The sequence below is a fragment of the Varanus komodoensis genome, unplaced genomic scaffold (assembly GCF_004798865.1).
Source record: "Varanus komodoensis strain SLA01 unplaced genomic scaffold, ASM479886v1 scaffold160, whole genome shotgun sequence".
Lineage (NCBI taxonomy): Eukaryota > Metazoa > Chordata > Lepidosauria > Squamata > Varanidae > Varanus > Varanus komodoensis.
Genome location: NW_025335469.1, coordinates 96,813 through 123,461, shown reverse-complemented (window position 1 = coordinate 123,461; position 26,649 = coordinate 96,813). Strand labels below are relative to the sequence as shown.

The following is a 26,649-nucleotide window of genomic DNA, read 5'->3' as shown; positions in this document are numbered from 1 at the left end:
CTGGGGCTCCGGACAATAAAGCAGCAGAGGTTCAAACGTTTGATCTTTCCCACAGACCCGAATTTTTATTTCCTCCTCACGAATTGAAAGCCGAGATTCTGTCCCAGGCCATCTGCAAGTGCTGGTCAAGGCTGTTGTTAGTCATTGGCTCAGGACAGCCCACAGGTACAACGCCACTCGCACAAATTTTCAGAGCCAAGAATCCCAGAACTGACTGATTCCCCAGAAGGCCTCAGATACTTTGTGTAACAATTTAATGTTATGGGCTAGACTGGTATATACAGAACAAACAAAATACGGTTGTGTTATCTAATCAGTCTGGAAGGGATCTCCCCAAGGAGCTGCTCCTAAGTTGCTCTTAAGGTCCTAAAAACAGAAGCAACACTTTAAATATCCATCCTGCTATAAGATGTAAAGAACTTCTGTCCACAATTAATACAGTTCTTCATTTCTCATATGTATGTACAGTTCTTGTTCAAGGCTAACCAAAATGGAATGGAAATAAAACAATGGCAAGTTATATGCACAAAACAAGACATCACAAAAACAGGAGTTGTTAAAAACTGGCATCCAATTACACTCCTCCTTAAGTCCATGAGGGTCCACTGTTCTTAACTTTTAAATCCAGAAGGTTTTTCTCCTTCCCAGTTGGTGATGGGGTCTCATCCCATCTCCTTGGTTCATCCTGAGCTTTAGATCCTTTCATCATGGGAGCCTGGAATCTTTTAGAGTACATGCAGCTTTTATCTTCCCAGATCCTAATTATAAGGATTCTGATGGTCAAACTGCAAGAACATTTGACAGCAGAAGACATCTGCTTTTTGGTATTGTAACTGACAAACTCCTTAATGCAGAAATACTTATTATGAGAAGGGTTTCTAAGTGCACAGTTCTATATATGTTCAGACAGGGAAAAATTTCCACAACTCCCAGCATGGCCCAAACAGCTTGGCTGGCTGGGCCGTGCTGGCAGTTGTAGGACTTTTTTCTGCCTAAACTTGCATAGGGTTGAATACTGAATTGCTTCAGTTTAATACAAACCACACACTCTGCAATGACCACATGGATCATCACCAGTAATTCTTCCACAAGCAGTAATAAAAGATAACAATGGAGGAGATGCCTTTAAGTGATGCAATCTCCTCCAATTCCATGCACATTTACAAGCAAACATAGCATTGTCTCTGCACTGCGGGGATTCTGTCAAAAGATGAAAATATTTGCAAACCTCAGTTCTCAGGGGTAGGAGGTAGCACACTGATTTCAGGTGCAATCCACTGCGTCCTGCATCAGATGCATGTCAGCCGCTGAGTCTGGAGGCCTCATGTATGCAATGCACAGTCAAGTGTGGCTGACAGCCTCCACTGCCTCTGTGCCTTGCACCATGAATTTTATCTACATGAGTATTGCCAGTTGACTAGATTAAAACACTGACATTATAAGTCTCCATAACTGCTGTGTTTTTTAACTGATAAAGATAGAAACTGAAACTCAAATACTTTGGCCACCTAATGAGAAGGAAGGATGCCCTGGAGAAGAGCCTAATGCTGGGAACAATTGAAGGCAAAAGAAGGAGGGGACGGCAGAGGATGAGGGGGCTGGATGGAGTCACTGGGGCAGTCCGCGTGAGCTTAAGTGGACTCCAGGGGATGGTGGAGGACAGGAAGGACTGGAGGAATTTTGTCCATGGGGTTGTGATGGGTCGGACACGACTTCGCGACTAACAACAACAACAAAAGATAGAGCTGCATGAACCTCACCTGTGGAGCTGCTGGTGAGAATTAGAAACATGGAAGCAGAACAAGTCAGAAGGGGCCTCCCAGGCCATCTAGTCTGACCCCTGGCTCCAGCCAGGTCCACTCATGACAGAATTCTCTGCCACTCCCCCTAAAGTGCTTTTGCGTGCTCTTCCTTTAGCCAGTGGTCTTCTCCCGTTTGAAGATCAAAGCTGGTGATTCCACCAAAGTGAAGGGGAAAGTGAGATCAGATGCAGGATGTATGTACTAATGTGAGTTATGCGGTGGAGTGGGGGGACACGGGCAAATGGGTGGAAAAGGGGGAGACCAGAAATGAAAGAACTAAGATCGGGGATGGTTCTGTTGAGACTCAAGTGCAGCATTCCCTCAGCCTGGTGCCCTCCAAAGGTTTTGGACTTCGGCTCCCCCGCCTCCCCCCCCCACCAGGTGCAGCTAGCATGGCCAATGGTCAGGAATGTTGGGAACTGTAGTCCACATATCTGAAAGGCAACCCAGATGGAGAAACCATCAAGTTGTTCCTATCAAATGGAGCCTTGAACCTAATCTTGCTCTGTATTCAGTGCAGCTTTAAAATCAAAGTAGGCCAGGATGCCTCAAATCTGATCCTTTTACTCAGATTTCAATGTGTATGTCATGCCGGTTTTAACACCAAAGTCATTGAGATGAATTCCATGGCAGATGGAGAGCTGGGTGAGATGGTGCACAAGCTGGCCTTCCCTTTCAGGCAAGGAGAAGAGGCCCGGGTGAGTATGGAGAGTTGGTTGTTGAGAGAACCCGCAGAGTAGCACTGGAGTTGTATGGGTGGTTGTATGGATAGCTTCTTGGGGTCTCCTAGAAGCCAGGGATGCTTGACTCTCTCTGTGTGGATCCTTCTGGTTTGGCTTCCTGAGGTGTAGCAAGTCAACATTTCAGACTTGTTACCTTGCCTGGCTTTGTCAGGAGGCGATCAACTGGAGACTTTCATGATGGTGAGAGCCAGGATCTCCAGCATGAGACACCAGCGATGCTTTGGATCCTCTACTAGGACCCTCCAGGCTTCCAGCCACTCTTGATTTCAGTTTAAGATTTTTTCAAAATCACACGCCTATCTAAGTGGGAAACTGGCATACTGAACAGTGCAGCACTGCCCCTGGCACCTGAATCCAAAAGAGCGGTTTTGTGTTTTGAAGGCCAAGCCTCCATCTCTGCCTTCTCCTTAGGTGCTTGGGCAAGTAGCCTTTCATCCTGCCAGTTTGCTTTCTGGAAGTGAGTGTTTTGCTCATGGGCAATATCCTCTCCTGTCATGGCAGCCATTTTGTGAGTCCCCCGGCAGACACAGAATTCCAAATATGTCTGGCAGCCCAAAAGGTTTGGGGATTTCTGGCCTAGGTTTGGGGATTTCAGGCTATTCTGCCCCTGCAAAGGCTTGTCTTAATCCAGCTCTGGGCATCAGTATGTGAAAAGCATAAACCGTTTTTTTTCCAGCAGACTGTCAGGCAGAACTCTGTGTTTTGAAGGTGTGGCCATTTCACAAGAAACTTGTTTCTGTGATCAAACGGGAAGGGCCCAGAAGCTTCCAGTGACTTATTCCAAAGGGAACTAAACCTGGATACTGTGCCCCTCACATCTCTCCCTACTCAGAGAACTGGGCAACACATACGAGAAATCAAACGTTGGCCACAGTGTCCGCTTCCCATGCAAACACTGCCATAGATGGAGCAGGGAAATAAAGACGGACGGAAGAGCTGTTCTTACCCCCTTTCTATCTGGTACCCTTTCCTCTTTCTGGGCGTTTGTGGGTCACCAGGAGTGTTGCCCAAGCTTCAGTCTCTTTATTAGCAGAGGCCCTGTAGGCAAGTGTGAAGCCAGTGTAGGTCCTGGGGACCTTAGGGCTCGATCCTGGATGTTATGTTTGTGCACACGCATAAGGGGGGATGGGAAGGAAACCCATAAGGTCCCAGGGCCTGGTCTTGTTTGCATAGTGGTCAAGTTGCAGCAGTGGGTGTGGATATACTCACAAAAACTTCTGCCTTGACAATGCACGTCTGTCTTTGAGAACAGGAGGAGGAGGAATCAAAGCAGGGCTGCCTGAACTTCTTTCAGCCCAAGAGCTGTATGCCCCTGTAGAGAAGCAGACAGGTGGAATAACTCATCCTGCTGTGGGTGGAGCTAGGGCAATTGGGGTGTGGCCAAAACCACCAGCATATTTTAGCTTAAAGCTTTTGCTACTGGTAACTAAGCTGCAGGGAGAGAGGAAAAATAAATAAATTAGGGAAAGCACCCAGCGGAGCAAAGGAGCGTGGCCATTTGGGGAGCCTGCAGGGCCAGTCTGTGCCCACAGTCTTGGCATTCAACACTCCTGCTCCACAACTTTAGGCTGGCTGTTTGCTAGATCTCCAAACTGTGGAGGTGTCTGAGTTTTCGTCTGGAAACTGCCGTGGGGTAACCCTTGAGCTTTCCTTCTCAGATAACCATTCTCTTCAATGCCCGATGGGTGAGGGTGTGGATACAGGGTGTACTCAAAAAAACAGTTCTTACCATCCCACCTCACTGCCTTGCCATAAACACATCAAAAGATGCCTCAGTGCTGGTGATGAAGGCCAAATGACCCCACTCCATCGGTGGGTAACTGTCCAAGTGCAATCTCTGTGTTTTATAGGCTTGCTAAAGTGCCTCCCTAACCCTGTGAATTCACACATGTAACCTTTTTGTTTACCTAACTTGGCCAGCCTGTTCAAGGTAACTTTAGTTTAGAAGGCCTGTCAAAAGCATCTAATTAGAATGAAATGTAACTTTTCTTTATGTTGCTGTGATGTGTATCCAGTCACTTTCTGATCCATATCAAAGTATCCAATCACCTTCCTGAGTATTGTATTCACTCCCCTTTTGTGTATTCTATATAACCCTGGGGAAATTAACATGGGGTGTTCCTTCTTAGGCACCCATGGATCCATGCATTCAATTGTAAATAAACCTATTTGCCCTGGCAAGAAACTGATTTCCAAACCTCTGAATTGCTGATCGGTGTGACAAGGGGGAGAAGTCACTCACATTCCCCAACCAGCTGGGGCTGGAGTCTGCAGAATTCCTCTCAGTGGAAGGAGACTTCAAGATCAGGGCCATCAAGTTTTACTGACCTGCAGCTCTTCCCTTCCTGTGTCTGTTCCAGGAGAAAATATTTTATTTTATTTTATTTTATTTTATTTCATTTATTTAAAACATTTCTATGCCGCCCCCATCGCAACAAAGCCTCGGGGCAGCTCACAAACAATACAAAAAAAATACATAAACAAAATAAAGGCTCGATCAAACACATTACAGGAGTTGCACACATTCTGCTAATGTTTCTGTGCCTCCTGAGCTTCTCTACTAGTCAGCTCATGAACAGGCTGGCTGAGGAGCCTGTGCCAGCCCTGCCATTAGCCAGGGTGGGCCAGTAGTGGCCTCATTGGCAGATACTGGGGAGGCAACCGGGTTGCACAAGGATCAACAGGACCAACAGGACTGAGAGTGAGAAGCAAGCCCTCACATTGACATAGGGCTAATATAATACAGTGGCACAGGACTGCCCCTTTACTTAAGGTGAGTCACTGAAAAAAGACTTACAAAAACCTGCTTATAAAAATGGCAGCTGTTTATCTAATAACTTGATAGATGGGCAGGCATAACATAGGTGATGAAATCTGGGAGAGTCATAATTTTTGCAATCCTGCATTTGCATTTTCTTCTTCCACTTTAATCAAGAGTCATTTCAATGCATCGTCGCTTTCTGCTAGTAGTATAGTATCATCTGCATATCTTAAATTATCAGTGTGTCTTCGGTGAGATTTCACTCCATCTTCTGATCCTAATCCAGCTTTCTCTATGATATGTTCTGCATACAGGTTGAGCAGATAGCTAAATAGAGCCATGTCTGATGTCTTTGCCTAGAGGAAGCCATCCTGTTTCTCCATATTCTGTCATAATAGTAGCTTCTCATCCATAATGCAGGCACCAGGCCAGTCAAGTGCTAGGGTACCCCCATGTCTTTCAGAACTGTCCATAGCCCGCCATGATCCAAACAGTCAAAGGCTTTGCTGCAGTCTATAAAGCTTAGACTGATCATCTCCTGAAATTCTTCAGTGTGCTGTAGCAGCCAATGTCGATTTGCAATATGATCTTGAGCGGCGCCTCCTTTTTGGAATCCAGCTTAAATGTCAGGCATTTCTTGCTCCATACAGGACAACAATCTTGTTGCAACACCCTGAGCATCACTGTGCTTGTGTGGGAAATGAGAGCAATGGTCTTCGGTCGCTGCAGTCTGTTGCACTCCTTTCTTGGGGACTGGAATATATATGGAGCATTTCCAGGCTGCGGACAATTGTTTTGTTTTCCATATTCGTTAGCATATTCTTTTAGGATTTGGACTAATTCACGCCCTGCAGCCTGGAATAGTTCTGTTGGCACCCTGCCTACTCCAGATGCTTTATTCCTCCCAAGTGCTTTCAAAGCAGCTTTCACTTCACTTTCTAATATTGCAGGCCCTTCCCGATAGGGTTCCTCTTGAAGGAGTCTGTCATCTTTTAATCTCTACTGTATAGTTCTTCCATATATTGTTTCCACCTTCTTTTCATTTTCTCCTGATGAGTACGTAGGTTTGCTACCTCTGAGACTCAGGATAGCATACAGTGCTGTGTGAAGTACTTTTATGTGTCCTGCATCTCCTGCCAATCATCTACGTAGGATGACCCTACTGGGTTGTAATGAGGGTAGAAGAAAAATGACTCTGTATTCACTTTCTCCACACCATGCCTAGTTCCTCTTTGTTTTCCATTTCAGTAAGGCAAAGTACACCATAGCTGTGTTGAGTACTCATCTCAACAATTGCTCCTAAACACATACATTGTGGTTAGCTGTGCAATGAAGGAAGCAGTCATCCTGTGGTTTTGAGAAAACAAGTCACCATTTCACCCCACCAGCACAATCCAATGGCTGCAAGGAGAGAAAGTGTGTCTCAGTGCAGAGGGCTTCCCCTATTAAAACTAACAACTGGGGAGACACAACACAATGTTGCGGGGCAGCCATTACCCCTAGCAGAAGCTTTGCACAGTGTTGGTTTCTTTTCAGAGGAGGAGGAGCAAGACTGGCATGGTGTGGAAGACTGCGGCGGAACCACCTCGGATAGTCCTGCTCCTTCCGCCATGTTATCCTATCAATTAGCATACTTACTTCTGAGAAAGTCTTTACTTATCAAGCCAATGGGCAGGGGAATTACACTGGAGATGCCAGTGGACACGTCCTCCCCAGGTGGGGCTTGATGGCTCTGCAGGTCAGATTGTGGCATTTAGTGGGCCGGATTAGGCCTACAGGTGTGCACCATTTCTACACAAGAAGTTTAGCTTCCACTGTGGCTGACGAGCGTGGAACATGAGCTCTCCACTGACTTCCACACCAGTTACTTTGCAGAGCGGGACACTACCAGGAGGATTTCACTGAGGATTTCACTCTGACCAAGCTTCCTTTTCATATCACTGAAACTACCCGCACTGAGCCAGCAGCACCAATGTCACTGTTATGCCAGGACAAAAAGGTCAAGGAGGAAACTTTTTATTTTATGTATTTTTCGATTTATATTCTGCCTTTTTCCTACAAAGGGCTCAAGGCAGCTTACATCATTCTCCTCCTCCATCTTATCCCCCAACAACAACCCTGTGAGGTAGGTTGGGCTGAGAGTCTGTGACTGACCCAAAGTCACCCTGTTGGCTCCATGGCTGAGAGGGGACTAGAACCTGGATCGCCTGAGTCCCATTCCCACCCTCTTAACCACTACACCACACTGGGTCTCCTGGCACAATTGTGGAAGGTAAATTCTTGGAAGTAAAAAGGTTACAGTGATTTTTAAAAATATATTGTATGCCTTTATTCTTGCTTGGGCATTAGCCCGTTCACATACAAAGTAACTAAAACAAAGTAAAAAAAGCAACAACATGAAACAGAATCTGGACTACTTAAAACCAGAATGCATTTGTGGTATATTATTTAAGATTTAAATTAATCTAAACCCAATTTTAAAATAAATAATCTTTATTTTAATACAGCTAGGAAGAACATTTGGTTAGGGTAAACAAGTGCATTTTCAGTTATAAATTTTGCATATTCTTAATGTTCTCAAAGTGAAAGGGGGAAACTTTGTAGGTTTTGTATCAGACAAAAAATAAAAACGATGGTCTTGGGTAGTATTGTCACACAGGTGGAACAAAATAAAGTTCAGAAATGTAAATTTGGTTTGGAGTATAAAGGGCAGGTCTTCACTCCCCGAGTTTGCCACAGATGTGAAATGAAGGGAATTTTAGAATATCTGCCATCTATCATGACTACTTGTTTGAAAATGAAAGCTTGCTTCTTGTTTGAAAATGAAAGCTTGCTTCTGTTTTTGAAATGCAAGCTTCGTCGAACAGGCATCTCTTTGATGATCAGATCCATAAAACCTGCACTATTTTGAAAATGTTGAATCATTAATAGCTTGCCTGTTCAACTGAAACACTAACACTATTCATGGGATAGTGGGATGGTGTGACGTGGTGTCCTGCAACAGCAGGGGTTGGACTCAAGGGTCCTCATGGTCCCTTCTAACTCTACTATTCTATGATTCTATTTTCATGAAGCCTCTTTTTTGAACTTAATGTGGAATGTTTTCCATATCTATCACCACCCCTGCTTCATATGCAAGGAAATAATGCTGAGAATAAAAGCGAAACAGCATAAAGTCTCAGAGAAGGCAGGTTTATAAGCTTCCTTCAGTTGCAATGGTTTGACATATTTTTTCTACCACAAGAAGTATAAAAGAAACAAGATTAATTTTTCTTCCAAGGCTCCTGTTCCTCCAAAAGCCACATGGCAAGCTAAAGATCAGCAGATGGAGATGCAGGGCTGGCAATGCATGAGCCGGCTCCATTTTAATTTGATGATGTTCTTAATGGCATAGGAGCAATACTCCAAGATATTCACCGTGATGGCTCTTTTTATTTTTGGAGTGTAGAGGGAACAATTATTTCAGGCTACAATGCCAGAAGGCACACCTCTCCATTGCCTGCATTTATTTGCATGCTTGCAGGTGGAAGATTCTAACAACCAAAATCAGGATCTAGAAGTCCTTCTTGAAAGCCATAGGAGCCCAACCCTACGCATGATTAAGCAGAAAAGGGACTGCGATTGTAGGAGTTGTGGAACATTTTCTGCTTCAACTTGCATAGGCTGGCACCCCAGGACTGTAAGTCCTTGGTCTGGGCTCTTGCCCAGCCAGAGAAGGTTTTGGAGTAGTGCCCCACTTCAGTGTGGCAGAAAAGCTGCTGAGCAGTGTCCTCAAGATTCAGCACTACATTTTGACTTCCTGTCCTATTCCTGTGCTGCTTGACTTCCTGTTCCAGAAAAAGGGTCGGATTTTCTCTCCAGAGAAGGATTCTACGTGGAACATGAAAATCAGTTCATTATTATCTGCACTGAAAAATTCCACCAGGCCAGCTTCATAATCAAGACACACGCGGATCTCCCTGGGCTGTTTCTTCACACGCAAAGGGCTCGGCTTAGGGAATGTTAAAGCCGAAAGTTGGCACACTGAGGCTGAGGCATTGAATATGCTCCCCACAGCCCAGACCCCTTCTTTAGGATTCAGGCGCACGTAGGGCTTCTTCCTCAAAGAGTCTCTGGCTACCCCCACTGCCCAGTCCAACGTCCCCCATGCCCCTGTGTTCACTTCCCACCAGTGTCTCCCAGAAGTGAATGCCTTGCTGCCCAGCACAAAAGGAGTGCAGTCACATCTCTCTGGGTTTCTGGGCAGATCCCGGATCTTCCATACCCTGGTCACACTCTCCAGACGACTAGACAGGATGCACCAGGGATAAGCCACATCCGGCTCTGGGTTCACACTCACTGCAGGATGGAGAGAGGAGAAAAGAGGCAGCTGGAGGGTGAAGGGGCTCCAGGGGAGGAGGAGCGTGGACTGCTGGAGTGACACTCACACAATGTCCTCCTTCCTCCAGGCTTCACCCGAGCCTAGGCAGGAGGCCCGGGGCAGAAAAAGAGCAAAATAGCCAGCAAGCACATTGCTAGACCTGAGTTTGTTTCTCAGGGCCATGGAGCTATGCTTCATAGCCCTGAATGTCCACTGATACCAATGGAAGGGCTTTCAGTTGCTCTGCAGGAGCGAGTTTTGAGGGGAACTGAAGCTGAGGAGGAAAGGACTATGCCTGAGTCAGGCTTGGCTCCAAAGCCCCTTCCTTCCTCAAGCAGAGGCACAACCAGAGATGAGGCCCTCCCTGAGGAAGGCCAGCCATTTGGATACTGTGAAGCTCCCACATTCCTAAACCAGGAGGCACCCCAGAATGTTGCACCCCAGAAATGCACAGGATGGGACTACAGGTGCAGGGTCTAACTCCACACCAGGAGACGTGGCCACCCCCAAGACTGCTCAGGCGAAGTACTGATGAAGCACTTCAGTTCTTCAAACACAACGTGTGTATAATGGCACTATTTTTTCATCAGCCCTACAGAGAAGGTCAGAATTATCCTCATGTCACCTGTGTCTGCATGTCTGTGCAAAGCAAAGAGTGGCTTCCATATTGGCTCACACCTTGATGAGCAAAGGGCCGTGCTATCTGATTTGCTGAATCTTTCCTCCACCCCACCGAGCATAAATTGCCCGGTTTCTGCCTCATATACTTGTAAGGCAGAAATCACCTGCATGGTCCAGGAAAGGTTCAGGCATTGGCTTAAGCTCCTCTGATTAACGGTGCAACCCTGACAGTTCCCAGCATGCCGGGACTTGAGGGAGCCCTTTTCTGTCTAAATATGCGCAGGTTCATGCCCCATCTCACTAAATGAAAAGCTGCTGCTGAGATATGGTGTTCCATCAAGTTCCCCACATCAGTTTCTTTCAGAGAGTTACCTTCATTAAGAGGTTTCACCAGATAATCTGTTATGGGAAGGAAAGTGTGACAAATGTAAATCAAATCATCAGTACAACCACACCAAACCAAAAGCAGCTCCCCACACTTGCCCAGCAGAGCCCTGAGCCCAGGAAGGCTCACATGGTGCCAACCTCAATGCCATTTCAGCACCAGGAGGAGAGCTCTTATATGTGGCCTTTTGTGTATCCATGCAGCTGAGTTTTGTGGTTTAAAATTCTTTTCATCTATTAATGAAAAGCCAAGACACTGAACTTCAGACCCTAGGACATGGCTTGCATACTAAGGATACCTTACTAATGGTTTGCATACCAAAGGTGAGCCTCAAGGTTTTTTTGTTTTTTTTTTAATAACACATTAATTTTAATATATCCATGAGCTTGACGCCTACAGTAATTAACACCTCTGGCCACTAGGGGCGGACTCTCCTTACTCCCACATAGATTTGTGGTCCATACAGTTTGAAGCCAAAGGGGATTAGTGGACCAAGAGACAGCATGATATGCCTGGCTCCTCCCCATGGCTGTGGGGCAACCCTCAGTCAGGGGGAAATGGAGTGGCCAGCCCCTTCCCTTGGGGACGGGGTGCACTGTGGCAGGGGCTGCACCTAAGGGTGCTGGTGGGCACGGCCTCACACGGTCACGGGGGTACAAGGTGTCTGATGCATGCAGCTGAAGGCTTTGCTCCGTCAAACTAAGGGCCATTCCAACCCATGAGACTCAGCTCTGTTTGCTAGCAATACATTTGGAAATATATCTCACAGCAACAGTGAAGAATCCCTTTCTTAATTGAAATTAAGATTTCAATGCCGTACTTAAATGGTTGAATAAATTCACCCCTCTGTGTGCATATGTGGGGTGCGGGGATTCTCCCAAGATTAGGACAGGGTCTCTTTTAAGCCCTATGTATGTATGTATGTATGTATTAGATTTTTTCCCCACCCCATTCCCTGGGTGGGTTCTTCTGGACAGAATTAAAGGCTCCCCTTAAATTCGAGCTCCACCTCCTATCACAATTCCATTTCTGTTTCAGTCCCAGAATAGTACCTGCTTCCAGAGTTTGACGAAGAGACTCTGTTAAATAGACAAAAAGGAGACAAAATTACTTAAACCATCATACATGAAAGAACCGAACTACCTCAGCATTTTCCTGTACAGATAACTCCTGACTTTCATCTTGGGGAATCTTCTGCATGGGACTGTTAATTAGCTGTTACTTTTGCGGTTCTTCTATTTCAAATCTGACACCTGAGCAGCAAATGAACAGTATTTTCTTTCCTGTTTTTCAGCTATGTAACAAAAGCCCTGCTGGATCCAGCCAAGGGTCCGTCTAGTCCAGCACTCTGTACATGTGGTGGCAAACCAGCTGCCCACGGGATCCCTCAAGCAGGAGGGGTGCAAGGCCTCTGTCTGCCCAAGCTCCTCCGCAACAGGTGTGTGCAGGTGTGTGCAGCCTCTGGTGTAGGAGGTAGCCCATAGCCAGCAAGGCTAGCGGCCACTGATAGCCGCCTCCCTCATGAATCTCTCCAGACCGACAGCCATCGCCATTTCCTGTGCCAAAGAATTCCACAGTCCAGCTCTACACGGTGTGAAGAAGCACTTCTAGCTGGTATTGGTGGTGTAGCAAAACAGCACAAATGTATAACAGAAAATCTTTTCCATAACAGAAATATATAACACTTTTTTGCTTTCAGAATCAAATGGCACATTTCTCCTGTCCTAAAAATACTCTTGGGATTTGGTGTTCCAAAACCAAGGGAAAATGCAGGTTCACAGGGCAAACTGCCCGTAAACCATCATGAGTAAGGAACGCCAAGTGCCCAATAAATGCTCCATGTAGAAAAGCTCGGTTTTTCTTCTTGAGTAAGGAGGGAATTTATGGGGCTACTGCACACCCAGGACTTTTCCTCAGTCAGAACCTTTGGAATGAGGGCTGGAGAGATTGGATGCACTTGCTGTTGATATGTGCCATCAAATCATCTCCAACTTATGGGGACCCTAAGAATGCATAAATGCCCTGCCCTTGACAGCCCTTATAATCATGTAACGCATGGCAGCATTTATATGAACTTCCAAACACCTTCCCTCCGATATATTATAAGCAATGGGATCTTCTTGCTGTGTGTGCATTTTTACAGTTCTTACTGGGGGTGGAGAAAGGAGATACCCTCTCATGAGAGTAAGAGATCCATTCCCTTTTGGGGGGGCGGGGTGCTTTGATGAGCAGGGCAGCTGCCCCCCTCCTTCCTCAGAAATAGACAGGATGCTGTGCAGAAGGGGGAGAAGCTGCTTCTGCCTCTTCCCCCCTCCCACCCCACAGGAGCTTTTATGGACAAGCACAGTAGATTCCTCCTTAAGAGACCCAGCAAAAGGGAACCGAATGCAAAGAGGCCATGTCTCACCAGTTATCTCAGGAGATCTTGCGAGATCTCCCTTTCCCTGCAACCAGTCTGCAACTGGAGCACTTACAGAGAAGGATGCAGCCTGGCAATTTCGGTCTTTCAAGAAGGGAACTATCCTCAATGTGGCGCAGAGGTCTCGGACAGCACTCCAACACTGGAGCTGGCAACTGCGGGAGTGGGAAGGGAAGGAGACCAGGGCGGCCAGGAGATGCAATATCCTGAAACTGCTCCAGCCTCATTCTTTCCCCCTCTGAAATGCTAGCGAGGCAAAATGGCTATTTAAGCAAAGAAAAGGGGGGGAAATCCAGAGCGGGAGGAACAGAGCAGCCAAGATCACTCCAGCATCTCCTGCTCGGCATTAGATTGGTGTGAGCCTCCAAGTCTGGGGCTTGTGGGCATTTCCATATGATTGTGGTCTTACAGTGTGGCGGTCAGGGAACTCTTTAGTTAATTATATATGAAGCACAACTAATATTTCTCGTCCCCCACTCCATTCCATGATTTACAATTGCTTCTACATTCACAATACGTTAGAGCAAATAACAACCGTTGCCAGTCCTGATTCTTTAATATACAAGCATTTCTGAACACGTGCAGTTTCACATTTTAACTTCATGTAAATCAAAGAACTATCATCACAGGAATGACATGGAGTTTGCTTCTGTCTAGCCGTAACCCTAACTCTGATGCTGAATGCGCTTATTTGGAAAGAAGTAATATTACGTTGCAGTGAAGGATCATTTCTTTCTAAAGCTAACATTAAAAATATGCACAACAGACCTGGCCAGCTGTCCTCTGACTGTATCAGCTTTCAGAAACAGAATTAGCCCAGGTGCCTTTGCCCACATCACCTGCCAATCTCTGCATAGCCAGAGGGAGGGGGGCTGCAGGGCCCCGAACCTTAGTCCCGAGATGCAGCCCAGGCTGCCCCACTGCTCCAAGATCTATTCCCACCCCCTTTCTTAAGCTGCCCCCAGTACCTTGACACTCTTCCATCGCCTTTTCTAAAGCAGAGCATTGCTGCGAGCAAATTCTGAGTCTATTTTCCAGCTTGGGTGAAAGGTCCACCACTTTCTTTTCCAAATTCTTACACCTGGAAGGAAATATGTAAAGAACAGTATTGCAGCATTGTCCTTCTGAGCAGTTGTAGCCTTACATGGCAAGCTTGACTCTCACTGAAGACTGACTTCTGGGTAGCTGCTCCAGCCAGCCATGTTAAAGCTGGAAACAGCTTCAGGGAAACAGCTGCTACTCCAATCTGTGTCACCAGTTATCTTTCCTTTTTGTGTGACTTCAAGAATGCCAGATTTAATCATGCAATGGTCGATTTCTATATAAGAAAAGATTTTCGACCAACTGAAGCTGGGAATTTGTTCAAAGAATACATTCCCTCCACAGGGACTCAGTGACAAGTGGGCACACAGAATCAAACTTGGAAGGGCCTAGAAGACCATCAGTCCAATGCCCTGCTCAATGCAGGACTTAAGTCTCCCATCCAGATTCTAACCAGGGCTGACCCTGCTTAGCTGGATCTTCTCAGACCTAATCCAGCATCCATCCACTGAGCCAAACAGGCTCTTCATGCTTCCTATAGATGACTTCTGCCCCTTATAAAGAAATAAACTAGATTTAAGGATTCTGGGGAAAGGTTAGGAATGTAGGAAGCTGTTTCATAGCTGCCCTACAAAGACAGACCATTGATCCATCTAGCCCAGTGATACCAACACTGACTGGAAGCAGCTCTCCAGAGCTTCCACTAAGGAGATAGAAATGTGAATTCCCAAGTCTCACAGTCATTTCTTTGCTGCTCTTTGTGGGTTTAGGAGGGGCAAAGATGAGATATGTGGGAAACGTTGGTGCAGATGCAAAGCAGGGATCCATTGTTCAGTCTTACTGCATATATTCAGAGGTTTACATGTGCAGTCCGTGGTATCTTCAGTTAGAAGGATCACATGTCTCAGAATCTGGAAATGTCTCCCACATAAAAACTTGGAGAGCTGCATTCAGCTGGAGTACAGAACATTTAGCTGGAGGGACTAACGTCCTCTGTCAGTGACCTGGTTCACACATAACACTAATTCATGGCTTACTGGACCCATGGTTTGTTACTGTACCCAGATGAACAATCCCTGGGTTGGCTTTTGCTCTCCTCTTCTGCCCGCTCCCATTCCCTCTCTGTATCCCAAATGATTTTGTGGAATTGTAGTGCTAGTATACAGAGTGGCTGGGGGTTCTTTCCCCCTTTTTCACTCTTGCTCATTCTTCTGTAGCCTGTCCAGCAACCCACAGTTCTTATAACAACTACCCATGACCTAAATAACCCAGAGTCTATAAACAACAACAAAATATTGGTTCTTTTTCTGGGTTGTTCACAATTAACAAACCATGGGCTTTCACATATCATGTCAATGCAGAATTCAACAATCTATGGGTTAAAAATTCTGGGGTTGTGTTATTTGTGAAGCAGATCAGTAGGAGAGAACCAGTCATGTTCCCACTCTTCCCAAAGGGAAAAGTTTGAACTCTGGTAACAGATACAGCTGCAGTCAAAACAGAAGGGCAGAGGGCCTCACTCTGAAGCATGGAGAACATTATAACAGACCTGAAGACCTGAAGGCCCCACACTGCAGAAACCAGCTTTGCTTTTGGTAGGACTCAAACTGTTCATGGGAGGTGAAAAAAGGAAGGGGATGAGAAAGAGCAGGAAAACGGGAGAGCAGCAGCAGCACCTCTAATGTTCTTGATGCCAAGAGAGGAAGTAGTGGGCCTCCCCTAGAGTTGCGGAAACAGTATGCGTTGAAAAGCTTCCCAATAGGATTACAGCGCAGTCACCCGAAGAGGAGGAGGAGGAGGAGGAAAACCAGAAGGGTGATGGAGAAAGAGCCACATACCTGCTCAGGGCACATTGGATGTCCTGAAAGAGAGAAGGACAGAAACTGAATACTGATTTGTTCTTGTCTAGCAGGGTTTCCTTTGTTCCTTGCTTGTCCGTGGAAAACAAATTACTGCTTGCAAGATCATGCCTTCTCTGTTTCAGGGAGAAGGCAGGCATCTTTGGGTTAGGTCTCACCTGCAGGAATTCTCTCTCTGGCAGCTGACACTTTCCCTCCATCTCTGAGATCAGCTTGCTGAGCTGGAAAATCTTCACAGAGAGTTTGGTGAGGTTTCGTTTCTCCCTCCCCACAATCTCTTTCTCCAGGTTGTCCAGCTGAAATAGCCAGAAGTGTTGTTTCTCCTCAAGGATCAACTGCAGCTCCACAAAGGCAGATTTGATCTTCTGCTTCTCCATTTCCAACTCTGTCTAGGGGAAAACACATGGAAATTAAAGAAACGCTAGAGGTAGAATGTGCCATTCAGTCAAAGGTCATTAGACGGGAGTTACGTTGCATGGCGATTCATGAAGGTTTCGGGGGACAGAAAAGAGGACGGCAGCGGCTCAGAGATGGCCCACAGCCACCATCTCTCTTCCAGGGACACCTGTACTGGATGCATCTCAATTTGCCAAGCATATAGACAGACAGACAGACAGACAGACAGAACTTTATTATAGTCAAAGACCAGCACAATTCAAATAAATAAATAGATTTTTTTTAAAAGAGGAAATACATTAAAAGTTATCTCTCATAAAACCCCAGTTGGATTAATAGATACTTCAACACAATACATGAATACTGCTACTGTAGTTCATATCAGGCATCTGGAGTAAGGGGCATTCCAAGCTTTGTCTTGCATCGCACTAGGCAGAACCCACACTCCCTCCGGATCCTTCTCTGGACACCCGTCGCGGCCACGAAGAATTTAGCAACACCGTATGTTAACATCGGATTGGTGTCAGACAGCACTATGTAAATACGTACATTGTTGCTCCATACGGTCGGGGTGCAGCGCGAATAGCCCTGTAGAATGTGCACCAGAGCAGGATGTGTGCTCTGTGGCTTCCGACCATCCCACACCGCAGGGGCAAAGGCGCTCTGACCAGGGGATCTTTTTGCACCGTCCCTCCAAAACTGCCAAGGGAACTCCGTTCAGGCGGGCCAAGGTAAAAGCCCTTCTGTGTGTGTGCCGTGCCAGTTGTTCGAGACAGGGTGCAGCTTTGCAATGCATCTACAGACCTACCTAAGATAGAATTCTGGGGCACTATTGAGATCACCTCGTTTCTCGGTGTCTGCTATGCGCTGCTTGATCGTTTCCCTTGCCTGTTCAAAGCCCATATTTAGTAGAGTCCGCAGGGGAAGGCCCAAGAGGACTATTTTCTGCTCAATTGATTTAATCCAGTTGGATCTAAAATCGTCTTGCAAAATTAGTGGAGCAAGGCCAACTGGAAAGTATAACAAGCATATAATGGTCTTACCTCCAAGGCGCATACATCAAAATATGCACAGACTTAAAAGCTACTGGAAAGACAGACGTGTTGGATGTGAACATGCGGATGTGGCAATGCGCCTGGCATCTGGGAGAAAGGGTTAGTGGAGGAGCCATGCAGATGGAGGGGAAGCGGGCGCTTTTCTTCCTGCAAACAGCTGAAGCGCTGCATCGCGCAGGGTCTTATGCCGAGGCAATTCCTACTGGACAGCCTGACTTGAAGAGCCGTTCTTAGAAAACAGACGTGATCCAAAGTATGGGCCACCGTGTGCTGCCCCCCTGCCCCTCCCCTCCGTTTCTGCACAATGTTCATCTTCCACCATCCATCTCTCTCTCTCTCTCTCTTTAGGCAACCATGGTGAAACTGCTGTAGCCTTTGCTTCATCCTCTTCCTTGCATTGCTGTCCCAGCTCTGGATGCTCGGCAGCTTCCAAGCCTAATTCTGAGTTGAGCATTTTCCAATAGCTGTTTCCCTTATTAGGACATGGGAAAATGCTCTGGGGAGTGATGCCCCAACGCGATGGCCGGTAGACTGTAAGTCACGCAGAGGTGGACCCTGTCACTTGACTCTTGTGGTTTTCCATTAGTTTTCTGATTGGCCGAGGGCAGAAACCATCAGTGACAGGCATCATTTACTGTGTCATCAGTCAATCAGAAAGCCAACAATGAACCACAGGGCTGTGCAGATCTAATGTACAAAGCCAGAGAAAGGAAGACAAACCAGAAGAAAGCAAGAGTTCCATCAGATGCGTCCAAATTGAAATGGAACGCCTCTTCCAACCACAAAGTTCTCAAACACTGCACTTAACCTCTGAAGCCTTCCTTCAAGGTAAGGTGGGCAGGTGGCCACAAGAAAGGAGGCCTTCACTGTGGCAGCCCCCAAACGCTCTCCCCACCACAGTGTATTTGTGATGGATCACAATTGTGCATTGAGCAAGGGAGCTGATGCATTATTGGCCCCTCCAGTTCCAATAAGTTTTGATTTTATGGTTCGTCTTGGGTTTTCTGCCACTCTAGGCACTTTACTTGTCAGCCCTGCTGAGGGTTTCTTTGACTCTTCCGAAAGGATCGTTCAATATGAAATAATGAACATGAATGTGTGAACCACTCTGCAGCCACTATTAGGCTACACAAACACATGTCAAACCTAAAAAATTGTTTCCTTTCACTAACAGAGGATAAGAGGAGTCCACCCATCAATGCAAGACCCCAACAAATGAGCCATTATAACAAGCACCTACCAAATATTGCAGGCTTTCCAATTCTTCAGCCAATTTCTGGTCCTGAAGTTTCTCCCTCTCTTCCTTCAGTAGTTCCAGATGGGTCTGGATTTTTGTCTGTAGAAACAGGAACAGGTTTTTTCACTGTCAGGAATGATCTGGTGCAAGTCAGCATTTCCCAAGGAAATCCCATTGGATTGACTGTGAAGCACCAGCAACCCACTGACAGGGCTTCCCCTGATGCTGGGAAACTCGAGCAGCTCTCCTGTGATTTTCCCCTTTACATTTGCTTGGTCTTTCCTGCTGAAAGCAGGGAAGGATATTACAGGAGTACGTGTTAAACATTTCAGTTGCAACTCGCATTGTTTTTGCTACACCTTTAACTGGGAACTGTAACAATCAGCGAAGTCTGAGTGATTAACCAAAGCAGCACCGTCCATACACAGGAACCGTGGGGGCTGAAACGAGCAAAAAGTACTTAGGAGGGAAAAAACACTTTCTAACACTCTTGTGCCGCCCTGTGCCCAAAGACAGTACCAGATTAGTTCAGACTGCTGCTTCTCAACACTGAAGTTTAGAAGGTTCTTTCAAAATAGCACACCACAGGGCTCCCTAGCTTGGCTGGCCAACAGTTCCTTATGCCAGGGGCCTCACCAGATTAGCAAAGAGGGTAGGCTGGCTAGCTGGCAGGGCGGGCGGGCTACCAGCCTGGGTCCTGCACAGCTGGGAAGCAGGCTCTACTCTTCCAAGTAGAGTCTGCCACTGACCCTGGCCACAAAACAACTCCCCATCTCCTGCTCCAGAGGACTCTTTGCCTTGCTGTTCTAGTACACATCCTGTAGGTAGGCCAATCTGGGATGAATTCAGGACTCTCTCAAGTACAAAGAATGGCTCCTCCAGGGTCAGGGTCAGAAGCCCTGGGGCTAAGCAGTGCCGTTCCCCCTGCAGGTGCCTGCAGGGCCAGAAGCACACCTGTAGGTGCCGGCAGAGCTCATGCAGCACACCTGGGTGCACTGGAAGGCTCTGCAAAGGGCTTTGCTGCCCTGCTCAGCTTGGAGTTGCCTTGCGCTGGCCTTGTCTAGCCTTGTCTGCTCCCTTCCCCTCCTCCTTGCCAGCTCCCTTTGTTATCTCTGACTCCACCTGGCTCCTGGCCCTGGGGCTGTAGTGGTAGCCAGTCTGCAGTCTGCAAAACCCCTTGGCACGGATGGACCTTAAACTTAAATTAAGTCATTATGCCCTACTGGTGTTCCTTTTGCCCCATTCAAAATCCCTTCTGGAAGAAAGGGATTGGGCAGCTTTAGTTGTATCTGGGAGCAGGTGTTGAAGCCTCATGATCTGCATGATTTTTCAGAGCCGGGCAGTTTCTGTCCACACATTTTTTGTCTAGGGCAACATGGGCTTCTAGAGAATTGAGGAACCTCAGAGGTTCCTCAGGGGAGGAAACCACTCCCCTCTTCCCTTACAACTCACAGCTGCAAGGGAGGATGAAGTGCTGGCTTTCAGAAGGAATAACGAAAGCCTGCAGGTCACACAGGGTTCCTTTCTTTAGAAGACAAAGACTGAAGGATGGTCTCCCTGCCTAGGACGGGAAGAAGCGCACCGAGTGGCCTGCCTCACCCAGTACTGCCAGCGCAACAGACGGGACTCAGCTCTCCAGGGAGGCGGCCTTCTAGGCCTAGCCGGCAATGTGGGTAGGGCAGCCAAGCCTAAGACCTTCTGTAGCTCCTCTGCCACTGCGCTAAAGCCTTTCCTCTCCCGCATTTTCCTAAAAATAAGGATGGGGCATACTAGGAAGATCAGAGTCAACAGTAAAGAACTCAGTCTAAACAGTCTCGGTCTAACCCGCCTCAAAGAACTGTATTCTTACCCGGTATTCCTGGGCAGCATCTCTCAACAGAAGGGTAACATGTGCCTTGTGCTCTGAGGATTTATCACAGTCCACGCACACTAATTCTCCATCCTCGGTGCAAAACAGGCTGAGTTTCTCTTTATGTTTCCTACACAGGTTCTCCTTGGGTAATCTGAGTGGGAAGTGTTTGATCTTCTCTACCAGGTTTCTCAGCGGCCAGTTTGGCCGAATATTCTCTCTCTGGATCGGGGCTTGACAGAGAGGACACGTCACCTCCTCCCCAAAGTGTTCCTTCATCCTACAGTGGCTGAGGATACAGGTCTGGCAGTAGTTGTGGCCACAGTCCACGGACACTGCATTTGTCAGATATTCGTGGCAAATGGGGCACTTGACTTCCTCTTCCACACCCAGAGCTAGCTGGGCTGACGACACAACAGATGAAGACTTTTTGTCTTTGGCCTGAGATGTCACAACAGGAGGAACCTGTAGCAAGACAACAGGAGGAGAAGGAAGGTGCAAGAAGAGCCCTGTGGGGTCAGACCAGGGATCCATCTAGTCTGGCACTTCGTTGTCCTGATGGCCAAACAGCTGCCCACAGGAAACGCACAAGCAGAACCCTCCCGTCCATGTTCTCCAGCAACGAGTATACACAGGCACACGGGAGGAGGCAGCCAGCCATCCAGACTGGCAGTCATTGATAGCTTTATCACCCATGCCTTTGCCAATTCCATTCCCAGGCTGCCCGTATCAGTGATCACCACAACATTCCAGTGAATTCCATAGCTGAACTCCACACAGTATGAAGGACTTCCTTTTATCTGTCCTGAATTCACTCCGTGGTTTCATGGGATGACCCCTTTGGCTTACAGTGTTCGGAGAGAGGAAGAAATATCTATCCACTTTCTCCACACCACACATAATTTTGCATATCATGTCTCCCCTTACTCACCTTTTTTTTCTGGTTAAACAATCCCCTGGTGTTGCAAGCTGTCCTCATAGGGAGGTTGCTCCAGCCCCTTGGAGTTGCCCCTTTCTGTACTTTTTCCAAGTGTACAATATCCTTTTCTTAAGTGTGGTGACCAGAACTGGATACAGTATTCTAAGAATGCTCCTACTTGGTTGTTTTATTTTCAGTTCTTTTCCTAACTATGTCTAACATGAATCTGCTGAGAAATAGCTATTTCCCAAGCCCACCCCTCCCCAGGGGGACACTGTCATTTGCAGAGGACATCGGAACGATCATTTGCTCTAATAGCATACTTTGGCACCTAAGTGCCTAGCACTCTATTTGCAAGATGGGGCCACTCCAGAGTAAGGAAGTGTTGTCTCCATACTCAGGCTATACTGAATACACACATTTAGAAAGTATAAGGGTGCATTGGGCGGTGGGAGCAATGTCCAGATAAAGACTTGTGAGATTTCAGACTGCACTGAATTGTGTGGCAGCACATGCAGAAAACAGATGAAACTGGAAGTTATATTGACAGCATGGCTGAAGATTTCCTTTCCACTCCAAGGCCCTCCAGTACTTCCCATTTCAGAAAGAAAGATTATACAGCCTTGACAGAAGTCGTGGCCATAAGCCAAGATAACCCACATTTCAATAATAGAAACATAGAAACAGAGTGAGTCAGAAGGGGTCTCCTGGGCCATCTAGTCTGACCTCCGGCACCAGCTGGCTCTGCTCACGACATGCCCACCATGTGCACGTCCAGCCGATCCTTGAACACCCTCACCGACGGGGCCTCAACCACCCCCCGGGGAAGCCCACTCCACACCCTCGGGGTCCTAACTGTCAGGAGGTGCTTCCTGGCATCCACCTTGTACCTTGGTTCCCTGAGCTTTGCTTCATTGGAGTGCGTCCTGCCTTCCTCTGCAGGGGAGAACAGGTCTCTACCCATCTCCATGTGACACTCCCTCACATACCTGTATGTCACCAACATATCCCCCCTGAGTCTCCTCTTCTCCAGGCTGAAGAAACCCAGTTCCTTCAGTCTTGCCTCATACCCCATCCCCTGCAAACCGGCCACCAACCTTGTGGCCTTACGCTGCACTGATTCTAACCTGGCTATATCCTTCCTGTAATGAGGGGCCTAAAACTGAGCACAATACTCCAGTATGGGCGCACTAGAGTCGTGTAGAGTGGTAGTAATACCTCTCTTGATCTAGAAGCCACGCTTCTGGCTATGCAGCCAAGGGTGGCGTTCACCCTCTTGACCACCCATCACACTGCTGACTCATGTTCAGCCTGCAGGCAACCAGCACCCCGAGAAAAGAACATTGCGCCCAACGTGGGGCTCGAACCCATGACCCTGAGATTAAGAGTCTCATGCTCTACCAACAGAGCTAGCTGGGCTCCTAATGGCTCACAGTCCAGCAACAACCTATATTCAACCCATATTCAACCCTTAAATGTGGGTTACCATGTTGTCTGGAGCCAGTCACTGCATGTTTCTGTTCCCTTCCCTGGATGGGCTGAACCAAGGAAATATTTCAGCTCCCATCTTCATTTCTTTCAAGTTTCCATCAACATTTTAACTGGGTGATCCTGTAAATCTGCAGATTGCTTTTTCAGTTTCTTAACCTCAGCCTTGCCCAGATGGGTAGAAGAAACATCAACTGATCTTCAGTGATTATGAGAAGTTTTCAGAAGCAGACCTTCTCAACTGTTACACCAGGATAAATTTAACAGGGACATGTGTGTCAAACGTGTAAATCTCAGAATAATTCTCACTTACTAATAAAAATGGAAAGCAGAAATGTTCTGCTAAATGGAGGAGCAGAGCTATTGTTAGATACAGGAGCTATTGTTGGAAATAATCTATAAGCAACTTCCAAAGGAAAAGCCAGATCATTTCCCCATCCCTTCCCATTGTAGTACCTTACCTTGTATTCTTGGGCAATCTTTTCTGCCTGAAGTGCAGAGTCAGTGGGGATTGGATCCTCCTTGCAGAAGGGGTTCAAAAGCGCCTGGTGCCATTCATGCACTCCCTTCTTTCCTTCCACCTTTTTTCTTTCTTTACCTTTCTTGGCTGCTTCTACAAGATTTCCTAGTTGCTGATTTGGCCTGAAGTTGACTTCCCAAAATGTTTCTCCACACTGAGGACAGGAAGCATCTTCCTCTGACTCTCCCCAGCAATGGATGAGACAGGCTTGACAGAAGCTGTGCCCACAGTCTAGAATCACTGGGCTTGTGAATAATTCCTTGCAGACGGGACAAGTAGTTTTATCTTCAGAAGAAGCATTAGTCTGCATGGCTTGCTCTCTCTGAAACATAAGAATCTGAGCCTTTGGGTCAAGAATTTGTTAGGGTATGATCTCAAGTGTGCATCCTGTATTTACATATACGAATAAATGTCTGTTGGAGTCCTCAGCTTGCTCCCTGGGCTGTCCTCCATTGAGGCAGGATGAATCCCTTGCCTCGCCTCAGGCAGCGGACTGAAGTCAGCGGGGGGGGGGGGGGTGACAGGAAGCGCATGCCGGGCTGCTTCGTTTGCCACTCCCCCCACTCCACTCAGGGGCAGTGCCAAGCACGAAGGAGGGAAGGACGGAAGGAATTGGGATCCAGCCCACAGATGGGGACACACACACACATTTGCCATTGATAAACTTACATAGGCTATAAAGTCAGTAAAGGGTCTTGTCTCTTAAGGACACCCCATTTGTTAAAAGCGATGCACGGACAGGGGAGGACTTTGACTCCAGAAACAAAAATTGGGCAGAAAAATTCAAAGGGGGCAGCAGCGGGTGAAGCACTTGTGGGCAAAAAACCTGCCAAAGCCACAGATACTCAGGGCCCCTGTTCCCCTGAACATCAGGATAATGGGACAGGTGGCCTGCCAGATATTCAGGGCCCCATATGAAAGGTTTTGGGCTCCAGCTCTGGTAGGCCACCTCCTTGATTTTAGATGTTTCTTGCTCTGTACGCTAAGCCTCCAGAAGAAGCGCAGCACAGTGCAGCTCCCCCCTCCAGTAGCACGGCTACCTGGCAGCCATAGCCCCACACGGGGGTGGGGGGGCAAACTTCGCTTGACTGCCGTGGACAGAGCATCACCCAAGCCTGGCAACTGACTGGCTTTCCTCCAATACGGATGTCATGGGCCATTTTCCCCCTCCCCTCCCCTCCCCTCCCGCTCTTCTTGGCCCTTCAGCAATTTTTTCAGGCAGCAGAATTGTCCAGCATGTGGGTCCAGGCCTGCCTGTGCCTTTGTGGCAACAGCTTCTCCTCCTCCCAGCACTGTGATTTTTTAAGCCCCTTTGGCCGCTCACAGAGCCTACTTGGGCTGTTCCTGGGCCACGAGCAGGCACTCTCCTCTCTCTCTCCGGCCCATCACTCAGGCTGAGGACTGGGCTCATCCGGAGGTTTCCAGGTCTCCCCTTCCTGTGCTTAACAAGTCACAAGGCAGGCAAATGCTGACCGGATCTTGTGGACTGGGATGGATCCATTCTGCCATTGGGAGAGCGCTCAGCTCCACTCTGAGCCGCAAATTCTCCCAGGGCAGGCCTATGTTGCTCTCTGGCCCACCCATCCAGCTTTTCCTCCAGCGCTTTTGCAGCACAGCTCTGCCCCCTTCCCTTCCAGTAACTCAAATCACGGCAGCGGCCTACCCCTGAAGCAAGTAGCAAAGCCAATCCACAAACCATCTGCAACGAGAAAGCAGCTACTGCAAAGAAGAGAACAGCGTGAGCGAAACTGGGGGAGAGATGGAGGTGGTGACCTTTGGGCCTTGCTGTGAAACGCAGTGGCAGAGAGGGATAGAGCGGCAAAGAAGGAAGAAAGGCATTCAAAATGCAGCTAGGTGTTGCAGCTCCTCTTAGCCCCTTCCTGGTTGCTCGCCTCTTTTGCACGGATCCCAGCCTCAAACCCAAGCCAGCCCATAGGGCTGTGTCACCCACCTGTGGGTCAAGGGCTGAGGATTCTGCTGCAGGTGTAGCTGGACCAGGTTGGCAACAGACTCCAGCAGGAACAGGTGAAACAGCTCACCCCGGAAGCTGGCAGGTGAAAAGAACCCTGGACCTGCCTGGAGGAAGGGAGTGGCTGAAGGCAGGCCCAGCGCCAGGGAAAGGTGGGCGGAGGGGGAGAGATTAGCTTGGCTGAAGGAGGCAGAGAAGCAATGGCGGGCTGGCAAAATAACCCCGACTGGTCTGTCTTGGTGGTGTCGGTAAGAACAAGCCATCGCTAGGCGCTGAAGGAACACCGACGCGGGACCTTCGCTGGCAAGCATTCATGAACAGGCCAGCAGGTGGCGCTGTAACCCGGGCTTGCAAACTGGAAGGGCTGAGCACAAGACAACACGAGAAATGGGCAAAGAAATGGACAGGCGAAGTGGAGGAATTAGGGGCAGTGCCTTCGTGGTAACAGCTCTTAGAAGACTAGGAAGCCTGCTGGAACTGAAGGAATCCGGGCCTGGGGACAAGGAGTGGTATCCCCAGTCTGGGGAGGAGGCTAGCGCCACCATAAGGGCAACATCTGACACTGCACAGAGCCAGCTGCAGTTTCTTCAAAGCCCAAGTGACCTGAATCCCAGGTCCAACCTCCCATATGAAGGGAAAGAACCAGGCCAGAATGTACATGGAAGTTCAGTATGGTGCAGTCATTACCACAACTGGTTAGACCAGCAACCCTCTGAAGAACAGCCCTGTTGTTTTGGCTGTTTCTGGGCCTATCTCTGACCCTGGAGGCCAAGTGACCTCAGTGGCTCAGAGCACGCACTATCAACAGCGGGCACTATGACAGCTGCACCTGTTTCTGGATAGGGATGGACTTGTCTGGTGGTCGCTTTCCAGTTCCGTATCCTTCCTTCGAACCTGGCCACTGCACCCCACGCTTACACTAATGCATGGCAGAGGCCTGTCTGCATCTCAGACTCCAGGGCACCCAGTCTTCCCGCACCTGTACGATGGGCCCCTGGCAGCCTCCTCCAGCACTGACCTCCTCTAACAGGCGTGTTTCGTAAGTGCCATCCTGCAGGACCTGGAACTCTTCATCAATCACTCCAAATCTGTTCTCTCGCCTGCCCAGCCCATCCTTTTCATGGGGACCTGCCTCAGCCCCCTCACCACACTCCTGCACCCCATTGTGGAGTCTCTCTATAGTCCTGCAGGCCCTTACAAAAAGGCTTTTTGAGCCAGCGGCAAC

General features: G+C 47.9%; 1 protein-coding gene and 1 non-coding gene across 2 annotated transcripts; both read right to left on the bottom strand.

Annotated features, from left to right (window-relative positions):
- Positions 1 to 9,090: 9,090 nt before the first annotated feature.
- Positions 9,091 to 21,507, bottom strand: LOC123021439 (tripartite motif-containing protein 10-like). The gene is made up of 7 exons (XM_044426160.1): positions 21,460 to 21,507; positions 20,529 to 20,993; positions 18,683 to 18,778; positions 16,150 to 16,380; positions 15,971 to 15,993; positions 14,060 to 14,172; positions 9,091 to 9,644 (listed from the first exon to the last, which is right to left on the bottom strand). The coding sequence occupies exons 1-7, from the start codon at positions 21,505 to 21,507 to the stop codon at positions 9,091 to 9,093; spliced, it is 1,530 nt and encodes a 509-aa protein (XP_044282095.1).
- A 1,286-nt stretch (positions 21,508 to 22,793) lies between these two features.
- Positions 22,794 to 22,866, bottom strand: TRNAK-CUU. Its single transcript has one exon. It is a non-coding gene; the product is annotated as a tRNA-Lys (tRNA).
- Between the last annotated feature and the right edge of the window lie 3,783 nt (positions 22,867 to 26,649).

Bases quoted from the DNA above. Each gene is read 5' to 3' on its own strand.
- LOC123021439 (XM_044426160.1), bottom strand. From the start codon at position 21,507: ATGAGGACAGCTTGCAACACCAGGGGATTGTTTAACCAGAAAAAAAAG. The intron at 18,779-20,528 runs GTAAGAATACAG...CTGTTTCTACAG, and splicing joins ATGCTGCCCAGGAATACCGG to ACAAAAATCCAGACCCATCT. The intron at 9,645-14,059 runs GTACTGGGGGCA...TCCATCCTGCAG, and splicing joins GGCGATGGAAGAGTGTCAAG to TGAGTGTGAACCCAGAGCCG.